The sequence below is a fragment of the Nipponia nippon genome, unplaced genomic scaffold (genome assembly GCF_047370975.1).
Source record: "Nipponia nippon isolate SJK-2023a ecotype South Korea unplaced genomic scaffold, ASM4737097v1 scaffold_12, whole genome shotgun sequence".
Classification (NCBI taxonomy): domain Eukaryota; kingdom Metazoa; phylum Chordata; class Aves; order Pelecaniformes; family Threskiornithidae; genus Nipponia; species Nipponia nippon.
In genome coordinates, this window is record NW_028262313.1 from 3,406,865 (window position 1) to 3,427,443 (window position 20,579).

Consider the following 20,579-nt stretch of genomic DNA (forward strand, 5'->3'; position numbering starts at 1 on the left):
GTAAGATTCAAAACTTATCTGCTTTTGCTATTGTTGTGCTTATTTTGTACAATGTATGAACTGACTGGTAGGAACAGGTTAGGTCACTATGACAAAGATTCCTCCACTTTAAAAAAAAAAATTATCACGTTTTTTGGGCAAAGGTTGCAGAGAAATCTTTATAAACATACACAGAGGCAGCATTTATTTTATAAGTTTCTTAATAAGTTACTCCAGTTTTCATTATGTTTTTCAGCATTCGAAACTTTTCATCCTGGACATGGGAGACTCCTAGGTTCTTAATATTAAATAAAAGTATTCCTCATAACAAATGTTTAAACTTCATAGCCAGCAGACTAGTATTGATTGATTACTTTCCTTTTAAACCCTTTAAGTCTATCTTCCAGAAGCACTGGGAAAAGATTTGCCATCGAAGCTCTGTTGTTTGCATATCTTCCAAAGAATTCTAACAACAATCTCCTAGCTTTATTTCTGTACACATTTTACATGAGCAAAACTGCAGATAGCAGAAGATGAAATGAATGTGCAGGGTGACAGAAATGCAGGCAGCTGACAGGCCAACAGGACTTGTGGGAAATGGAAGAGAGAGAACGTGTGTGTGTTTCTTTTCCCTCTCATTCTCTCCAACTCCAACTTTAAGTAGAACTTGAATTGACAGAAACTATGAAAAAGCCCACGCAATGTGTTCATCAGCTTATAACCCTGAAACCATGGTACCCTACAATGTCCTGCCTAGTTCCTGGCATGGAACTGTTCTTGTAAAATAAAGCCAAACTGTTCAAGGTGAGCTCTATACGGGATGAGAATTATAAAAACTTTAGATTGAATAAGAACATGAAGAGAAGAAAAGTTTGGAGCACCAAAAAAAAAAGATATTATGCCTATCTACTTAAAAGTATTTTGTCACTGGGCCTGCTTATTACGTGGGACAGATCCGACCCAAAGACTACATACAATCTCAAATCTATTTTGTACATACTTTTTGATCTTCAAGATCATACATAATCTGAAATAATCCAATTTACCTTTCTCTCTGCAGGTAATCTGAAAAATGGCATGGAAAACGTATGAGCTTCTGTATCCTCTTCCACTGAAGCACCAACTAAGCAGGCCCTTAGTACTAACACTAACTCTTGCACTAATGACAACGTAAGAATATAGAAAGGGCTAAGTACAAAGCCTTCATAATGTAGAACGGGAACAGGCAGTTCAAAAAAAGACAAAGCAGAATATGGGAAAACAGGGAACAAAATACAAGTCAGAGTAAAATAAAAAGCAAAGCAGTCCAAATGGAAGAGCATTTTTCAGAATGTGCAATATTAATTGGCACCATAGAACAGTCAATAAATATTAGTAATCCAGACCCTTTCGCTATTCAAAAATCAAACTCTACCCTTGATTTTCAGGGACTGGGGAAGAAAAATGAAAAAGCCTTATTAGTATTTCAGTTGACACACAAAATAATCTATTCAACACAAAAGTGGTTTAAGCTGTCAAAGTACTTTAAGAACACAGAGGGGAGAAAGTAGGAGTGAGAAAGGGGGAAGAGAGAGACAATTCCTATCTTACAAAACAAGGATGAAAACATATGCAGAAGAAACTGCTAACTGTTGGGAAGTCACACACCAAATAATGTATATTTGCAATGCTCATAACTTACATCCAGCATGCGATCAACATCAGTAACGGTGATAATCTTTTAAAAATCTCTTTTTCTTGGAAGCAGAGTACATATGCATTACTTCCTCAGAAACGTTAAGGCTTTAAAATCAAGCAACACAAAAAAGGAGGGAAACTACCATCCCTTTAACTCTTGGCTGAAACTAAACAGCAGTTATGAACCAGTTAATATGAGTCTAAAACTGGGTGGTAAAGATACACAAGTATGACCACGGAAAAACTTTATCCAAGGCTCAGCACTTAAGACAGCATGATGCTTCCCTTTCTTAACACTGTTTGATTTTGAAGATATGTGCAACATTCGGGAGGGTCAAGTGACAATACTTTATTGTTTACATAGTGCCTTAGGCATTTGGAATATTTGTGAGTGATGGCCTGTGTTGATCAGACCCCTTGAGATACCGATAAACTGAGAGCACACAGAGCCAACTATTTATTAATAGTGTAACACGGCGTCTTTCTTAACACTGACTTCACTTGGGTTTTTGTCAGCTTACTTACTTTACGCAGCCAAACAGGAGCCGTTCGTAATAATTAACACGGTAGGAGACAGCTCTTCAAGGGTAGAGGGAGATGTTTGTAAACCAGCATGAAAACAGATCCTCCACGGGGGGATCAGCGGGAGAGAAAGGACTTTACTACAGCGCAGACACGTGGGGCGAGGGCGGGCGGGCGGACGGACGGACGGAGGGCACATCCCCTCGCACCCGGCGGCGGGGGCATGGCGGCCGGCGGCGGGGGGCGATGGCGGCCCCGCCCCTCCGGGCCTTCCCGCCGGAACGGGACAGGACGGCCCTGCCCAATCCGGCCCTGCCCGCCCCCCGGGCCCGGGCCCGACCCCGCCGCGCCCGGCGAAGAGGGGCGCGCGTGCCGCCGCGGGTCAAGCGCCGGGCCGCGGCCAGACGAGCCGAGGCGAGCGCCCGCCGGCCGGCTGCGCCCGGCCGCCTCCGCCGCCGTCCCCTCCCTCTGCGCTGCCCACCCGGCCTCCCGCCGCCATCCCGCCTCCTGCCCGACACCGCCCGCGCCCGCCGCCCCGGGCCCGTCCCGTCCCCGCCCCACCCCCGCCGCGGGGCCGCGGGCCGGGCGGTGCAGCCGCGGAGGCCGCCCGCCAGCAGCGGCCGCCGCTCCCCCCCCGCCGCCGGGCAGGGGCGGGCTCCGGGCCGTACCTCACGGGCTCTGCGGTCATGTCTCCGCCGCCGCTGCTCGGTGCGGCCGGCCGGGCCGGAACCGGGCTCAGGCGCTGAAAGGAGACAAAGCCGTTATTGCCACCATCGCAAGCTCCGCCGCCATCTTATCGGAGGGAGGCTGAGGGAGACCTGCCTCCTGCCGCCTTCCTCCTTCGCCGACTCCCATTGGCTCCTTGCCGCCCCCAGCGATTTTCTAATTGGGCGGCTCCGACGGGGCCTGTTGCTAGGGTCGGTCACGTCACCGTCCCAACCTTCCCCGCTCTGATTGGCTGGCGGGAGGGTTACATCACCGGCAGGGGCCTGACGTCACGCACCAAGTCCCGTGACATCATTTCAAAACAAAGTGTATTAACGACTTTGCCCAGCAGGGGGTGCTCCAGCCTATGGGTGCCCCGACGGCCTCGGCCATTGTGGCGGGAGCCGAGCCAGACGCATCCCCTGCGGGACTATCATGGGCGACAGGGGACGGAGCGAGCGGCGACAGCGAGGGTCGGGCCTCACCCTGTCCCCAGCCACCCACTTCATCGTCAGAGGACTGCGGCTTTGGGCGATTCTGCAACCTGGCTTCAACAACATCAAGTTAATCGTGGCATTTAAATACAACAGCCACACGAAGAGTAACACTGCAACGCCGGCCAAACTCTTAGTAACAGCACCAGAATGACCCTAATCCCCTGCGGGGACCAGCCATCGAACTCAAAGCAGACCAGGACATGAGCACAGAAGCGAGCTTGGGAGGAGACAACTTCCCAAGTACAGAATAAAAAGACAGCAAGATATGAACAATGTAAGCTATATTGAGAATTATCGACGTTGAATTTGTTGAACAGCACCCAAGTTACGCTCCTAGCTAGAGCTTCACTTAAGCCCAGCTTTGCTAGAACTTTTTTTAAATCAGAAAATTCTTTAGATAAGGAAACACATCATTTGCAGCTTCACATAAGCATGCCAAGATAATTTTCCCTGCTTGACTAGCTGCTTCTACGTTCCTGTCAGATGTTAAAATCTGTATTGAGAAGAAGATAACTGGAACACATCCCTATTCAGGGGGAAAGAAGTTACATGCTTTCATGAGAAGGCTACCGAACTCCACTGGCTGGGGTTTTCGAGTAAACTTCCATCTCCCCACATGATCAAAACAGAATGGACCACCAAAACCAAGTCCAGTACCACACAGAATTTGAAACAAGTGACAAGTATTGTTCACTATAACAGACAAGCAGTTTTGGAAAATAATATATTTTTCTGCAGAAACTAAAAAAATGTACCAACTCCCCTGGTTTCATAAAGCAATGTGCAAAATACAAGAAAAAAATCCTAAGTGAACGTCTTGTCACCTTATGTATAACTACTCCTTAATATCTATTTCATTCTAAAAGGCAATGATAATGGAATAAATAGCATGTTGGCACTTCAGCACACACAAGCTTACACATCCCAGAGAAATTGTATAAACTGGTCTAAACATAATTTGCTTTAGAATTTAACATTTTACCCGAGAACTGCATCCTGTATTTGCTGAATTTTAGTAATACCAAACAGCAGATTTAATAACAGCTTTGTTAACAAATGCTATCTCGTGGTCAAGGCTACAGTTTTAAAAGACCAAAGCATTACCTGCCTTCTAGCTAAATTTTGGAAGGAAAAAGATAAATCCGTGTTAACTGGCTGCTACAAATTCCACTAAAAAATTGCAAAAAGCCGTTTTATTTTTCTGCCACCAGACAGATGAATTAAACCAGAAGCATTACCTATCCTTAGCTCCGCACTAATATTCCAATTGTGTGATTAAAATAAGAACACAAAACATTATTTTCCGCTTCAACGGATTTATTCTGCTTTATAGACTACTATCCGACTGATTTAGAATAACTGCATAGATATATTTATTACTTTTACTCTGTAATATTTTTTTCTTTTACTATTTTCTCGGGAGATGGAAGAAGGTATTTGAAAGCAGTTTAAAAAACCAAATTTGATTGCCTCCAATTCATAACTTATATCTAAAGTTACACGTAAAAAAGAAATCCTATTGTGAGAAAAGGTCAAGATAAAGTAAGAACGGAAATGTTTCCATCGCCCAACAATTACGGCAGAAGACAAAACCTGATACTATCATCATGAGGTTGTCAAAAACCAGATTGTAAAAGCACACTGAAATCTGTGTACGGACAGATACCGCGTGCATCCGTAGAGAACCATTCTGCACATCTAACATACCTACAGTTACGCTTCCCCAGCACACAGGGCCCCTTCCCTCAGCGCTCTACTAACAGACGCTGCTGGCTGCTCCAAAATTCCTGGAAGAATGAGGATTCAGAGCTTAGTTTGCAGGACAAACCAAGGGCCACTGTAGAGTCTCATCACACTGATTATTTTTTTTCATAATGATAGTAATTAGTTTTCTTAAGTAGATATTAGCCTACTTTTAAGAAAAATGGCTGAAAGACATGTATAGTAATCAATTGACAAGAGAATATTTTAATAACTTTATGTGCTCCTGACCTAGAAATACAAACTACATATACATCTTTTTCAGATTATTATCTGTGATAAGAGTAGCACAATTAATCCAGAACAATGGAACACTATGCTTAAATTAATTTTATAGGAATGGTCAAGATCTGAGCTTTTAAATGGAGTAGATTATGTGCAATGAAACTCATTCTCTATTCGTCAGAGAAAAACCAGGATAAAAACTGAAAACAAATGACTGCTTACCCAAGAGCCTGGGTTTGTTCTTTGTTTTGCTCTTATTCTGTTCCCCTTAAAGTTCAAAGCGATGGTATGGAATCAGTTGAGTAGCGGTTTGTATTTGCTAATTAAACCGTTGCAGCATGAGAAAGCAGTAAACATCAAGGTCCAATACAGAAAAAAGTGCCAGTACTTTTCCAAATCCTTTGTGAGAATGAATTTCTCATAGCAGATGAAAGCACTTTGAAATTTTAACTTCTTAAAAAAAAAAATCTTATTTCAGCATAAGTGATTTTCTGTTATAGACTGGATAATTTTTGAAACACACTATCAGAAACCATTGCTAACAAACCATGAAGGAACACTACAGACCATTCTTTTCTCCCGACAAAGTTTGGCTACAAGATGCCACGATCTAGCATAATCTGATGTCACGGGCAGCACACCCAAACAAGCACATGTGATTCAGGCATCTGATTTTCTTTGGATGTTCCAAATGTTTAGAAAAATTAAGCAATTGGTTTTCTTCACTACTTCTAAAACTTCTACTTTGATTTGTCAGGAATATCGACTAGGAATAAAAAAATTACTGTGATGCTTACTTTTACACTTTTTAAACAAGGCTCAGAATAAGCCTTGCTGGACATTTAGTTACATCTCCAATAGCTGTGACCATAAAAGCATCTACATTTTTCTCCTAAAGCCTCTAGGCAGCCATCATCTCATCACATTCCCCAGACACCGATGGCTATCCCATTGCCTGCCAAAAAGTTGAACTTGTTCTTACCCTCACGTCTGAATGTGTATCTTAACCACGTGACTCAGCCACACGGACATCACCAGCCATGGGATTAATTAAGGTTATTTGCACAAGCACCAAGCTATACCCAGCAGTTGCAGACCTGAGCGCATTTTCTATCTTGTTGGAGGACTAAATAGTTCTGCTCCTGAAGAGCACGTGCTATTGAAGCCCCTCTGTTAAAGGCGTCACTGCAGGAATGACTACCAGGCACCACATTAAGAAGCACGTTCTGTGCTGAACACTGCAACGGTTTGAAGACAGGAGATTCCAGTAAATTGTAGATAACACAAACCATTGCCTAGATTAATCCAATTAGATTTACTATCTTGCCTTAGGCTTAGCTCATCAGAGAACTCCCTAAATTATTTCTAGCTATTATTCCAAAATAATTTTTAAATACACCACAGCCCCTTCTCAAAAGCAGAAAAAGCAGCAATCTTTGAGGCCAGCCACATTAACGAAACCACACAGTCCATTTTCGGCTACAGAATATACCATTTCCTCCTTTTATTACAGTAAGTGTTCTCTAAAGGTGAGCTTTTACAGTACTTCTGAGCTGTTTAATGACTCACTTTCTAAAAGAGATGGCCTCATCAAACTCCCAGTTTTAGCATACCAGCTCTCAAATGCATTGCCTCTTCCACCTTTGTTCTACTGATCCAGAACTGTATTACACTAACTAGTGAGCGAGATACGCGTGCCAATGCTCCCAAAGAATCACTCCGGGTACCAATTACAGCTGGCCATTACCTCTCAACTGATGCACACGTCAAATCTGTCTAGAATTGCATGCTCCCTAAGTCTGCTACAGGTCCTTGCAAGCACTCATCTTCTTTTGCTCCACTATCACACTTGTTCCCTCCTCCATGCACTTGAGTTTCAGCCTAGAGAGCAGAAAAACTTGGAAAAAGCAAGCATTATTTTCATTTCATATGTCAGCATGGAAAAAGAGGAAAATCCCAAACTCTCAACAACTATACCACCTTAAGTGGAAGGCCAACAGGGCTCCACCATCCACCAGCACAATGTGCAACTGTTTAGTTCATATATGATTAGATGCTTTTTAGAGAAATCAAATAAAATATGCACCATGTCAGAAAAACTAGTAACAAGTCTGAAAGTTTAAGAAAAAACATTACTACTTTAGAATGAGTTTGTAAGCCATTCTCACCTGCACTGCTAATGACTGAAGTACAACCAACCTAAACGTTTACTGGAAGGATTGTACCAATAGGGCAGGAAAATAAGCAACAGGTACAGCAGTCCAGAGTTGTTCCAGGCAAATCTATAGTGCTAACTAGATTCCACCTCCAGAAACACTGTTAGTGGATCTGTCTAGGACTCCAGGAAGCCAAGATTTTCACCGCAGGACAGCTGTCAAAGACAAGTAAAAGCCATGCAATCTTTATGCTATTAGTTGGCCACATGAGAAGATCTCCAGTATTGACATTTTGGGCTGTGATTTCCCGCATAAACACATATATGCTACTAATCCAGCCTACTCAGCCATACTCAGGCTATTTACCATATACAGACATTTTTATTAACACATTGAAGCAATAGTGGAAGAACAGGTTTGTTTGGTTTGTTTCATGTTGAAGTTCAAAAGACACAGGAGCATGGATTAGACTAAAAAATTTTATTGAAACTTGTCCAAAATCGAGTCAGGCACACAATTTATCCATTCCACTAAGGCTTGTCATTCGGTATGGCATAGAAAAATGCATCTCAACAAGTTGAAACATCAAACAACTAGATTAGTGAAGTTAAGGCACTTGAGATATGTGTTAATTTAGCAAAATTGCTAAGAGTAACATTCTACTTTGAAAGATATAGTCCTTTCCGAGATTCAATCTAAAGCGTCCAAATCCTGTAACCTCTTGAGACAAGGGTGAGGCAGAAGCAGGAGACAAAAGTCTCATCATAATTTTCCTCTGACTAGTAACCTCCAAGGCCACCACAGCCTACAGAAGGAAGTATCACTGAATCAGGCTGCAAAGATTTCCCGTAGTACAGGTGCTGAATTACACAACAGCTTGGGCTGAGGCACAATGTCTTTCACTCAAGAATCCATAAGGCAAAGTATCTTTGTGAGATGAGAGGAGAAAACGAGAGAGCAAAAAGCACATGCATTCAATCGTAAGGCTAACAAATCTTCCCTGGGGTAACAATATTTATCCTGGGATTAGATATCTCCACGCACTCCCATATCCCCCCTAAGGATAAAAACATCGAGAAAAATAAGTGGAGAATGCAAGAACTTACATAGTGACCAAAAATCCGATACCCGTTGGTTTGTCAGGGCTCCGACCAGTAACTTGAAAGCCAGTTAGAAACCTTTAATTCATGCTACACATAGCTAGTCACCTTGGTAGTTTTGGCTCCTATTTTTGAGAGTGAGAGTGTTGGTCAGTATAAGAATTTTTTTTGGCTGTGAGCCAATGTTTACAACTTAAATGTTGCAGTTTCAGCATTTGGCAAAGAAAGTTTTTAAATGAATAATTGAATTAATAACTCAGTTCTACCTGTTGAAAATTCTCCCTTCATCTGTGAAATAACCTCTTGCATCATGCAGCAGTTAAGTACTCTCTCAAAAATGAGATACAGCTCTAGGATACACACATTCCACACTGGAATTTGGAGTATGGTCCAAGGGTTGCACACAGACTGAAGGAAAAGATTTCCAGGTATATGAAGATGCTTTCTCAACCATGAAAAGGCATGACAGAGAAGCTATTGTCACCTGCTATGCACAAACAGGAAATAAAGTGATAAATATTTGAAGGAAAAAGAAACATATGGGAAACAGATTATCCAATTGAATTTAAAGTATTGTTTCTAGTTAGTCTATGGAAATGTAGTTCTAAGCGTTAAGTTCTGAATTTCACTAGAAGAAGAGTTGTTTAAGAAGATGTAAAGCTTATGAAAAAGAGATTGCATCTTAATACTCTGTGTCCTTCAGAGCAAATTGCTTGTTATATTTAAGGCACTGCATGTCGTCTTTGGTTCAGTGTTTAACTATCTCATTCAGTGTAAAGAGAGGTAGCACGAACCATACGTATTTAGCTCTTCCATTCCATTACACGCAATTTCAGAGTCGCCACCTTTCTGATGTTACAGATTCTGGAATCCTTTAACTCATTAGGAAACTGCAGGAACAAAATAACAAACATTCTTATTAATTTTATAAGAAACAAAGGTGTGCAACATTCCACTTAGCTTTCAAATATGCCAAGAAAATCAGAATGAGAAACTTGGCCTGATAAAACCTCGAGGTAAGTAGCTGTGGAGAAATCGCTTAAAAGCGAGTCTTCTAGTAACTCAAAAGCCAAGACAACCACATCTTACCTACAACAAAGTTAGCAGAAGTACATAAGACCATTGCACAGACCAGAATAAAAGCTGACCAGTTATTAAACAGGGAATAGGTTCAGCTCTCTTCTGGTCTCGAGAAAAGTCTTGATGAAACAAGTTTAAAGCAGTCAACTAGTATGTATGTAACATGTAATGGCATGAAAAGGAGAATACCACAATATTTCCTTTGGACAGACTGGAAAATCATGATATCCATCAAATATTGTTATTTCTGGTCATTATATTGACCAATATTGCCACTCTTTGAGAAGCAAGTGGAGCATTTTTAAAAGAGTATTTCCCATCAAATGAGATTTCTGAAAATAGGCCCTTTGCCTATTTCTCCATTCTGGTTTATATTAATATTACCAGACAAGGAAATACCAGTCAGCAAGAACAGATTCATTCATAACCATACAGTCTAGATAAAAAAAAAAAACAACAAAAAACCAAACTTCTAGTATCACTCTGAATCTTTAAGTCTTCATTTGTGTTTACCCACTTCCTTCAAAAAACTCTATGGTGTTGTAGCTGTATTGCAATGCACAGGAAAACAATGACTGAAGCAGCATCAAAGACGTACCTGTACGGGTAGCCATGGTATTTAGATCTGAAGACAGACAGCAACCAGCTGAAGAACACCACCACCAAGCCAATACCAGCAATACACATGACTGCAAGAGATGCAGAATAAGATTCTGGGAATGTAACAGCTGTCCCCAAAAACACCACAGTGACAGAGGTTTCCAAAAATATTCTGTAATATTTACAGATTTGGTCAGATAAGACCTCTATTAGAGTCACTGAGAGGAACGAGATTAACACCAATTTTCTTTCAAATTCCTACTGTAAATCAATTTTATACCATTGCTTTAGGAGAAAGTAAATCCCTTCTTCTCTCCCTTACCAGCAAAATGCTGCAAAGCATCTTTATATCCCCTTCTCCCAAAAGGACTTTGAGCCTATCTTGCAATTTGCTAAGCAACCCCAAATGGTGCCGAAAAACCAAATGATTCACTTCTGCTTAGAGGTGGGAAGTGTACAAAAACTCACAGTGCAAAAGCATTTCCGTTAAATAGTGTAATCAAATATCTTTACTGAATATGCCTTCCCTTAGAGAGAAAAGTATTAGTACTTACTTTTTCTTTTCCCCACATCCATGTCAGAAGTAGCAGCTTCGTGGAGGAGTACCATTCCTAAAGTAACACCACCATCTACGAACGCTGTTTAAGGCTAAATCAACAAAATACAATAGACTCAATACAACACACTCATTCCTAATCTTGTAAATTCAGCTCCCACTCCATACCTGGGGCATTAAAACTCACTGGAAAATTAAAGACTTCCCAGCCAAACCAGCAACTATGGAGGGGAAAAAGCAACCGAAAAGCATTCATAATGTCAACTTTTAAGAGAAAATAAATACAAAGTTTAAAGTATAAACTGGAAAGTATAGTAGGTCTTCACACAAAATTAAAACCATGCATTTATTATCTCGGCTTGTCATGAAACAGCATTCCCTCCCAGAGAGCTCAGTCCACTCCTACTACTGTTCTACTCCACTGGAAAATCCCCAAAGGAATTCAACTTCTGCATTTTACTCAGCTAGTAGAACAAATAAAATGCTTGCAATATTTAATCTAACAGGACATCTTTCAAGCAGCAATATTTCAGTCTTTTCTAATCCTTAAATTAAAAAAAAAAAAAATTAAAGCTTGCAAAATTAAGGAAGCACAGAGAACTTAAAAGGCCTGACATTTGCAAAGAATGAATCCTAACAAAGCAAAATAGTGGATCCAGTGGAACAAAAGACAGAATTCCCAAAGATTTCCTTCTATTTCACTATAGATGTTCAGTCCCAATCCTCCTCCTGAAATGAGAAATACTTATCGTTGACTGCAATGGGACCATTAAGGAATCTTTCCATTTCAGATGCGGTCTACCTTCAGCACAAGAGAAAAGTGACTTCAACCTCCAAGAACCTTGCCAACTTCTACCATTTTAAATGTCTCCAGGTAGATTGGGTCCACAATGTGATGGATAGCAATAACACAAATAACCATCAACAAAAGCTTTCTAGGTTGAATTTGACTGAGTGCATCAGAAGTACAGCAATAATTAGAAAAAGATTAGAAGTCCCCCTCCAAATGGATGTTTTAAGTTTAGAAGAAGAAAATCTTTGATAATGAATACACAGCAAGAAAGTAAAATTCTTTTAACACCAGCATATTTAAACATCAATTGCTGACTTTATATTATTCTGTTACAAAAAAACACCAATGCATCACTTGCTGAAATTGGGATTTTGAGCAGATAAAACAAGAAGAGAAAAGGGAGAAATCAGCAGAAGTCACTCTGTTCAAGAACACTGCTGTTGCAACTGAAGAGACTTGTTAATCATTGTCAAGCAGCAAAGAGGACAGGTACTTTGAATGAACCTTTGAAATTATGTGCCTGTAATAAATCTGCTATTCTGTATACTTGTGTACTATAAAATGTAAACAATTTGGGACTGTGAAGCTGCGAGAAAAAAGATAATATTAAATAAAATTAAAAATCCTGAATAAAAAATACAAGAATGCACAGGCTGACACAGGTGATGAGACAAGGAAGAAAAGCTTGAGTCAGAGATCACTGAAGTTACAGATGATGGATCAAAAATACACATGTGGAAACAGAAGAACACTGAATTTTAGAGTATTCTTATGACTCCAAAGAAATATTTTTCTACAAATGAGAAAGGCAAAAGCTCTCAACCTGCAAGTTTCCGCTTGCCTTTCTTGATGGCATAATACTGGCGTGGAAAAATCCTGAGTCATTAGCATGAACGAGTGGTAAGATTGAAAGTAAAGAAAGTAAGCAAAGAAGTTAAAGAATTAAGATCAGTAATAGACAACGGAATTCAACACCAAAGCAAGAATTAAGTAAGTGAGACTGAAAACATGAGACGTGCACAGAGGAACAGGGGCTATCCTGAAGGATCTTATGGTTCCACACAGATCCACATCTTTAACGCTGTATTCAGTTCAGTCACTAAGCAAGGAAGAAGGTGGTGAGAAACCAGTACACATTTTTCTGTTCAACTTAAAGATCACTGGCACAGGAAACGCATAGTTGTCAACACAGATAGGCTCCACAGGCTTCTGCATCAGTATTAGGTGACAGCTACGAGCCTTGACAAAGTACTCTCATAGAAAAGGCAGCAGCATAAGCTAACAGAAAAACCGTCACCAACCACACGCTTCTCAGTAGGAAGGATACTAAACAGAAGAACAATGTGTGTTTCTGCCACAAATTGGGCTTGGCTGCTTCCATGGATATAGTTCTGTAAGAGACAAAGAGTAATTGAATTTAGAAAAGACTGGAGTCAACTTTGACATGATTAACAACTGCTGTAGAGCTTGGAAGTGGGTTTTGCACTGTCTCTTTCAGGAGGCAGAACAGAAGTTGGAGCATGAACAATTTCATCTGTTGACCATTGATTTTTGTGGGGAGCTGCATCAAAAATCCTTCTTCTACTATTACGCATAACCAGCCCAAAGTACTGTTCAGATTATAGCAAGTGCAGCTACAACCTTCAGGATCCAGATCCCCTGTTCAGCAGGGCAAAATACCCTAATTATGCCCTCCTGCACCCACTGTGATCCAAGCCTGATCCGTTCCCTGAATTAGATTCTTAGGTTCCGTATGCTGCTCCTCAGCTTAGGGACAGTCTCTTCAATCTGTGCGTGAACCCTGCTCACTTGGCTCCAGAACCAAGCATTTGAAATCTTTTTCATGGCTTACCAGGAAAAGGAACATCGCTACCAATACCATTGAAGCTTTATTCTCCAGTCTCAAAAAGGCTTAGGAATCATGTAAACAGAAGAAACAGAAGGAAGTGTTTTCAAGAAAACATTTAAAATATGAGAACTTCCACTCAGTAAGTTAGCTCAGTTTTGCTTACGTGAATAGTTTACTAACCAACTGGGGTAACAGAAAATTTGAAATTTGTGAAAGAATATTATTTCTGAATCCCTTATGGGAAGCTCTACCCCTATTGTTGTTATGTTATATGTAAGTAGAAAAAAAAAGTTTGATAAGCAGATCCACTTTTTATGGAAGAATACGGAGGGCCTGACCCACCTAAGCGGGCATGAAAGGACATTTCACCAAATTAATTCCCTTCTGAGTAAAATACACGAGAAAAGCCAATGTGATGTGTCAGCACCTGAAGAGATGCAACGCTCTCAATACGTTCTGACATTTACCTTTACCATGTATCTCATTCTATATTATGTACAGAGCAGTGTATTTCAAGTGATGTTAAAACTGGTTTTTCCCAAGAATGAGATTTCATAAGTCTAAGGTCACTAGACATTAATTTACCTCAAGAATCTCAGAGAAAGATGGTTTTACGTGGAAGTCATTAGATGGGTGTATGAGCTAAAAAGACTAGGTTAAACATGAAATTGCCAGGCTCAGCAATAGGACTGTTTAGCACGTAAGACTCAACAGAAACACCTTTATTTTGCTCTTAGCAATTTAGAATGATCATGTCTCTTCAGCACTAGAGATACAATATACGTACAAGACAGAGGAAAGCAAATGTCACAGGTAAATAAATGCTGAAAAGAAAACATGAAAACAAATAGGAATGGTCAAGAGAGGCACAGGAAGTCAGAGAGATGGAAGGGATCAGGTAATTTAAAATCATCTACCGTCAGAACCTCAGCAAAAAAGCATTGTCATTATGCTTCCTCCAAAATGTATCACTTCTTCCACTTTTACATCTTGGAGAGATGGGGAACAACAGGAAGGATGAAAGAAATGCTTACCTTAGGTTCTGAAGCAAGGGGGAACCCCCCCATCCAAATAACTTGTTAGCAAATAGGTTTGGTTACTCTGTATGCTATCCTCTTTACCCTAGAGCATTATTTCAGTACCTTCTTCGCTTTTTGTGATTATTAGAATAGTCAAAGTCTGCGCACACAAAAAGACCTTGAACTCTCGGTATTAACACAACAAAAATAAACTCCGCGGTAACCCTTTTAAACCAGTATGTCCCGTTTACAGCAGAGTACCGCCCATACGGCTGCTGTCTAATGCTTTATTGCATGGAAAGTGAGTGCTTTGAGCAGTTTCTAACAAGAAACTGAATATGCTGCTAGACAGTAGATTAATCTTAATATTTCTCATCTGATTAAGAATTGCACTTCTTAATCTATCTCTTAGAAGCTTATTACTGAGCACAGAAAGCAATACACGTAAAAAACTCCTAAGCAACACTTGTCCTTACTCTTAGAACATCACATCCATACTCTTAGAACTAATGGAATTCTAGGTAATTGTTGAAGTTACCACACAGCAATTACACAACAGAGCACTTTGTTTTGGATTAAGATCAGTATTTTGTGATTTCTCAGTAGTAAAGTACGAGTTTGCGAACAGAGTTTATTCTTCTATTTGAGCCAAGAAAAGGATAAAGCTAATTGGAAGAAAATCTAAATCTTGACAGAGCTCTAACACTCCGTCTGTTTCAAACAAAACAAAACCAAACCCCTCTTTTACAGGCATGTTTTAAGAGAAGACAGATCCTCTCTGAACTCATCAACAGCTCTAATTTGCCTTGCTCGCTGCAGGACAGGTTAGCCTCGCTGACTAGAAAGAAGTGAAGAACAGAATTTGCACTCTGCCTTGCCTCATTCTGGAGAAATACCACAGAAGTGCAGAAAAGAAAATGAAGAAAAGACTTACCACTTGTCCTGTATGGGGATTCTTATGAGCATAGGGTGGACCTCTAATGTGGTTCCACATCTGGCCCGATGTCATTGCTAACACAAAACACTGGAAAGGAAAGAAGAAACACTATTTAATAAGGATTATTTTTTTTTTATTTCTTACCCAATTTATTTTCATTTCATACCAAAACATACTGGTTTGGAATAGAATCTTAGGCTAGGCATTGTCCTACCTTTTATTTGTATAAAAAGCATCTAATCAAGCATGAGATGACAAGACAAAGATGAAATAATATTATCAGACTACCAAAAAGTAAAACTAAATGCACCTCATTTTCCTGTACCAGGTTTAAGCATCTTTAAACACAAAAGCTTTTAAAGACTTGAATTGCTACAAGACTCATGACAACAGGCAGACACGAGTTATAATTACTCACCAAAGCAGCAAATGCCCAACCGGTTTTGTTATACAGAAAATCCAGATTGCTTCCACGCAAATATACGAGGCCTCCAATGACAGCCAGCAGCAGTCCTAACATCAACGGTCCAGCATAGTTTGGTGGCCTTATCACACGAATCTAAACAGAGGATATTTAAATTATTTTCCCTCAACGGGATTATACATTCTACCCGCACTCCTGCTAACAAAACCCGCAATATATTAGAGTGGGAAAAAAATACCAACACACAAAAATTTTCTATATAATAAGTCTGACTAGGGAAGTAAGTAATGCTTTTCCCCCCCATTACTGTAAATTCAGTTTTATATACCTTTACCCTACCTAATAATTTAAGGATTGTTTTTCTTCTATAGGAACAAAAGAGGAAGAAGGAAGGAGATGAGTTTTACCATCTTATCAAATACAGAATTACACAAAATATTAGAACACAGAACGTAAGGAAACTTAAAGATGTAGTCATGTGCCCAAACTAGGTATCGCAGACAAGAACTATTTAGAGTATCTGAGATTAGATCATTAGCCACAGAACACATATTTCATAGCTGGAATTACATCATAAGGGAGTGCTGCAGAGGTGGTGATGGGGAAAGGCTGTGCATACTTACATTGACATCAGTTCTGTCAGCCACCCAACGAGCAAGCTGTTCAGCTGCAAAGCCGCGCACCTGGAGTTCGTATGTGTCACCCCGTTTAGGCTTCCCTTTAGCAGGAAAGTTAATGAAGGTTGGAGCAGAATTCATGTTTAGCTGTATTGAGAAAATTCATGGAAGATACTAAGTAGACCTTTCATGGTGCTGTAACACACAATCCTATTCCTTTTGTATCTTGCAACATCATCACTAAATCAATCAGAAAAAAGTAACTATTCAATAAATAGATTTCATTGACAATGATTTTAAAAAAAAGTAAAGACAGCACACAGTAGCTTGCATTTCTGTATTTCATAAAAGCAATCAATATATTCCTGCAATTTCCCTTTTGTGTTCCATGCTGTTTTCTTCTTTTAGTATGGAGAAACGAAATTTTTTTTAGCTCTGTCAATAGCTGTTCCAGATGTCTTAGTAAAAAGAATTGTTACTTCTGAGTAGACTTTTTTTTTTTTTAAACACAATCGAGCATGCTTTCTAAACTGATTGACATTTCTTTGTTAGTACTCAGATCTATAGCTACAGATTCAAAAGATTCAGAATGGTTAAGAGGAGATTATAATAGGTAAATGAAAGTAGTTTTTATAAAATGCAATTCTATCTTTTCCTAACACTGTTTTTCGCCATAGCATTTCAGGGTTTTTTAATCTGTTTATAAATACTACTTTTGGGAGAGAAATCTGCAAAATAGGAATATATACAATAATCTATAAAGGCCATAGCTTGATGAATTTTTGGTGTAACACTATGGGAAAATTTAACAAGAATAACAACTTCTCCAGTCCAAAAGCTTCCATTTAATAAAATATCATTGCCTAAATTGTGTAGCTTTTAAATACAGAGGAGCATCTCTTTCTTCATAGAAGAATCCCATTAAAAATTACACTCTAAGTTATTATCGGAGACAAAGTCAGAAGAAACAGTCAGAGAAGGCAGATCACTCCTTGTGCCTATTCCAGATTTGTCAGTTCTGTTAAAGTTATGCCAACATTCTACTGCCCTCTGCTCTTCTCATTTCTTCTGAGTGGCAGCTTTTAACTTTTCAAATATTTCTTTAATCATTGTAACACTAAATTTTGCACACATCTTTACCTTCTGGCCCTCAGTCTCCAAAACCCAAGTTAAAAATAATGTTAGAAGAGAAAAAGAAAGACATTACCATCTGAAATACATCTGAGCCTTCATCAAAATCTACCATAGCAAAAAAAATCTTATTGGTAAATGCACTGGAATATCGCCAGGAGTTTGCCAGAATCTGGTATTCCTCATCAGCTTGCCTGTAAAACACACAAAGTGAGATGCTGTATCAGATGTCTGTCCAGAACACAAGTTACAAAACAGCTGAGGGAGCTGTAGCCACCCGCCCCATTAATGGGTGCATCCCACACACCCCTACATTAATTTTCTAGTGTTAAAGTTTAAGGCCAGACGCTTATCTAACAATTAAGTGAAGCATTTGGCACCGCTGTTTTTTCAAATGCAAGGGCAAGTCTCGTTGAGTCCATGAACACAAGCAGTGGTAATTTCTAATTGAAATTTGAAATGGAACCCAGCAGCTCACGATTCGCTAGCCCACAAAGCACCATAACAAGTATAGGTATGCCCTCTTTTCCACGTCAGAGGACAGGAAACCAATTAATTTCAACTAACTAGGTATAAAAATCATCTTTACAGACCTCTGCCACCTCCAGATTAATACATGAAAGCCATAATGCGGTTAAGGATCCAGCATATTACAATTGTAAATAAATAATTGCCAATCAACATATTAATTAACAGCAACTTTTTAGACTGCATAGCCAGAAGTAATTCTACAAACATTTCTTCAGCAGCTATGCCAGGAAAGTTGAGTTTTCACCCCATCTTTCTCCAGAAGCCTGTCAGCGTGCACGTTGTTTCCGCAAAGCAGCAATTATTTTAGGAGGGAGATAAATAATTAAGGACTATGTTGTTTTCTCATATACATATTACATGTATATTCCCACACATTTGATTTCAAAGATAATCCTACTATAATGTGCCCTAGCGTATTCCTCCCATGTACATAAAAGTTTTATCCTATTCTTTAAATTTAATTTCCTACAAAGCATATGATGACTTTCAAGTTCTAATTTAGGACTAAATTAAGCCCATACTTGCACACAACACACTGTCTGTGAGGCTGAAGAGCAGTGAACATCACAATCACCGAGTAATTTCTGGGTGGTGCCTTCACAAGGCGTCGAAATTTGTCTCCATTCATTCGAATAACAGATCTTTTACTAGCCCACTCCATTAGCTGGTTCACTTTTTCTGATAACACCATCTGAAAATAAAGTCAGAGAAATTGTTGGGTTTTCCCCCCCCAGTCTCACAGTACAATCTTGAAAGTTTTTAGATTTGATGTAATTCATAAGAACACCAACCACTTGATGTGATACTTCATTAAGATTCTTGAAGGCATTCATAGATCCTTTTGACAGTCACGCTAATATTATTCATTTACTTTAAGCACTTAGTATTACACACGCTTTAAGCACTTGGTATTACACATGCTGGTGAAGACTCTCAGCTCACTAGTACTTTTTCATGTTGCTAACTGTAAGATCTCTTTGAGACGTACAAACTGCCCCAAATCACTCCTCAGTATTTATTCGATACTAAGCATCACATTCCGTTTCAGAAGATTTCAAAGCTTGGTGTGAGCAGAATCAACACTAGAGACAGAAGCACTATGGAAGCAAACTCAACATCTGATTTTCAGTGTTACTGGAAAAAGCTTGGTTCAGTACATGTTTAGAGAACTCGGGAGCGCTCAACACTAAGCTCTTCTTTAAAAATGAGCCAACCAATTCTGTAACATTATACAAAGCAGTATTAGGTAAGTGAAAAACCCCCAAATGTAACATTTATCATAGACTATTTCTGTACTCCTTATTAACACCCTTCTTCAGATAGATACCGTAGGGTAAATAATAAACTACCCTTCTTTGACTTACAGCTGACACAAGTATATACAGCGGGTTCTATTCAAACCTTAGGAGTCAAGTGTGTGGAAATAAGCGACACCTTTGTGATTACAACCAGAGGCAGTCGGCGCCCCCACCCTCCCCCTCCAAATCTCACGTAACGCTCTTACGGCGTTTTTTACAAGAAGAGAACCTGGAATTAAACACTCTCGAAAGTAAAAGAAAACTGAGAACGGTACGATTCTAAAAAGACAACTGCTCCGCTCGGCCCCCAGCGTGCCCGCGGGCTTCCCCTCAGAGCCTGCCCGCTGCCGCCGCGGACGGCCGAGCCTCAGGCTGCGGAGCCCAGCGGCCTGCCCGGCCCCGTCCCGTCCTCGGCCCCCCCGGCGCTCGGCGCTGTACCGACTCCGGGCAGGCCGGCGGCCGCGGGGGCCCTCCCGCCCCGGGCAGCCCCTCACCTCCTTCCGCTTCTGCCCCGCGGCCGGCGGCCCGCCCCAGGCCAGCAGCAGCAGCAGCGCCAGCACCGGCAGCGCCGCCATGACCGCCCCGCTCTGCCGCCTCCACCCTATTGGCGGACGCCGACCCACTGGCAGCGCGGCCACGCCCACGCACTTCTCTATTGGCGGAGGCGCCGGCCCGCGACTCGCCGCCGGTCTCCGATTCGTTGAACCTGTGTCCAGCCCAGACTGCCGGTAGCCCATAGGAGCGAGGCAAGCTGGAGCCGTCCGATTGGCGGAGCGCTGAGGGGGGGCGGGCCGTGCCGCGCTGAGGCGGGCCGGGACCCCCGGGAGATGGCGGCGGCAGTGGTGGGGGTCCCTTGGCCGTGGCCGCCCTGCTGCAGCAGCCGCTCACCTTGAGGATACACCCGGGCTTTCCTCAGCGCCTGCGGCTATTTAAACACCGCAAACTGCTGCACTACCGCAGCGTTCCCGGGGTCCCGGGGGGCGGCACGGCGGCGGGAGGCCAGGCCTCACGTCGGTAAGCGCCAAGAAACCAAAAAAAGGAATCAAGAATAAAACTCCAAGGGACTTAACTGATAGCTCCTCAAAGGCGTACGCTTGCTTAATTTTATACACGCACGTATAT

General features: G+C 41.0%; 2 protein-coding genes across 14 annotated transcripts in view; both read right to left on the minus strand.

The window, feature by feature from the left end:
• ATRX (ATRX chromatin remodeler) overlaps positions 1–3,059 on the minus strand; it is an 89,057-nt gene extending 85,998 nt beyond the window's left edge. For 3 of the 12 annotated variants that reach the window (XR_015702527.1, XR_015702528.1, XR_015702529.1), the window contains exons 1-2: positions 2,847–3,058; positions 2,182–2,235 (exon numbers count right to left, since the gene is read on the minus strand). Coding sequence is in view for 5 of the 12 variants with exons in the window: in XM_087748413.1 (XP_087604539.1) it covers positions 2,182–2,235; positions 2,847–2,866 (74 nt within the window). In the remaining 7 variants the exon portion in view is untranslated. Of the gene's footprint in view, positions 1–2,181; positions 2,283–2,846 lie in introns of all 12 variants that reach the window. The other 9 variants (XM_087748407.1, XM_087748405.1, XM_087748404.1 and 6 more) reach the window with 6 other exon arrangements.
• A 4,928-nt stretch (positions 3,060–7,987) lies between these two features.
• Positions 7,988–20,094, minus strand: MAGT1 (magnesium transporter 1). Of its 2 annotated transcripts, XM_087748420.1 has the most exons (10): positions 19,952–20,094; positions 18,681–18,850; positions 17,705–17,822; positions 16,504–16,644; positions 15,875–16,015; positions 15,454–15,543; positions 12,979–13,042; positions 10,857–10,931; positions 10,301–10,391; positions 7,988–9,512 (listed from the first exon to the last, which is right to left on the minus strand). In XM_087748420.1, the coding sequence occupies exons 1-10, from the start codon at positions 20,030–20,032 to the stop codon at positions 9,497–9,499; spliced, it is 987 nt and encodes a 328-aa protein (XP_087604546.1). In that variant the 5' UTR covers positions 20,033–20,094; the 3' UTR covers positions 7,988–9,496. The 2 variants fall into 2 exon arrangements, with proteins under 2 accessions (XP_087604546.1, XP_087604547.1); XM_087748421.1 differs by lacking the exons at positions 7,988–9,512; positions 10,301–10,391 and having other exon boundaries at positions 10,930–10,950; positions 12,953–13,042.
• Positions 20,095–20,579: the final 485 nt, after the last annotated feature.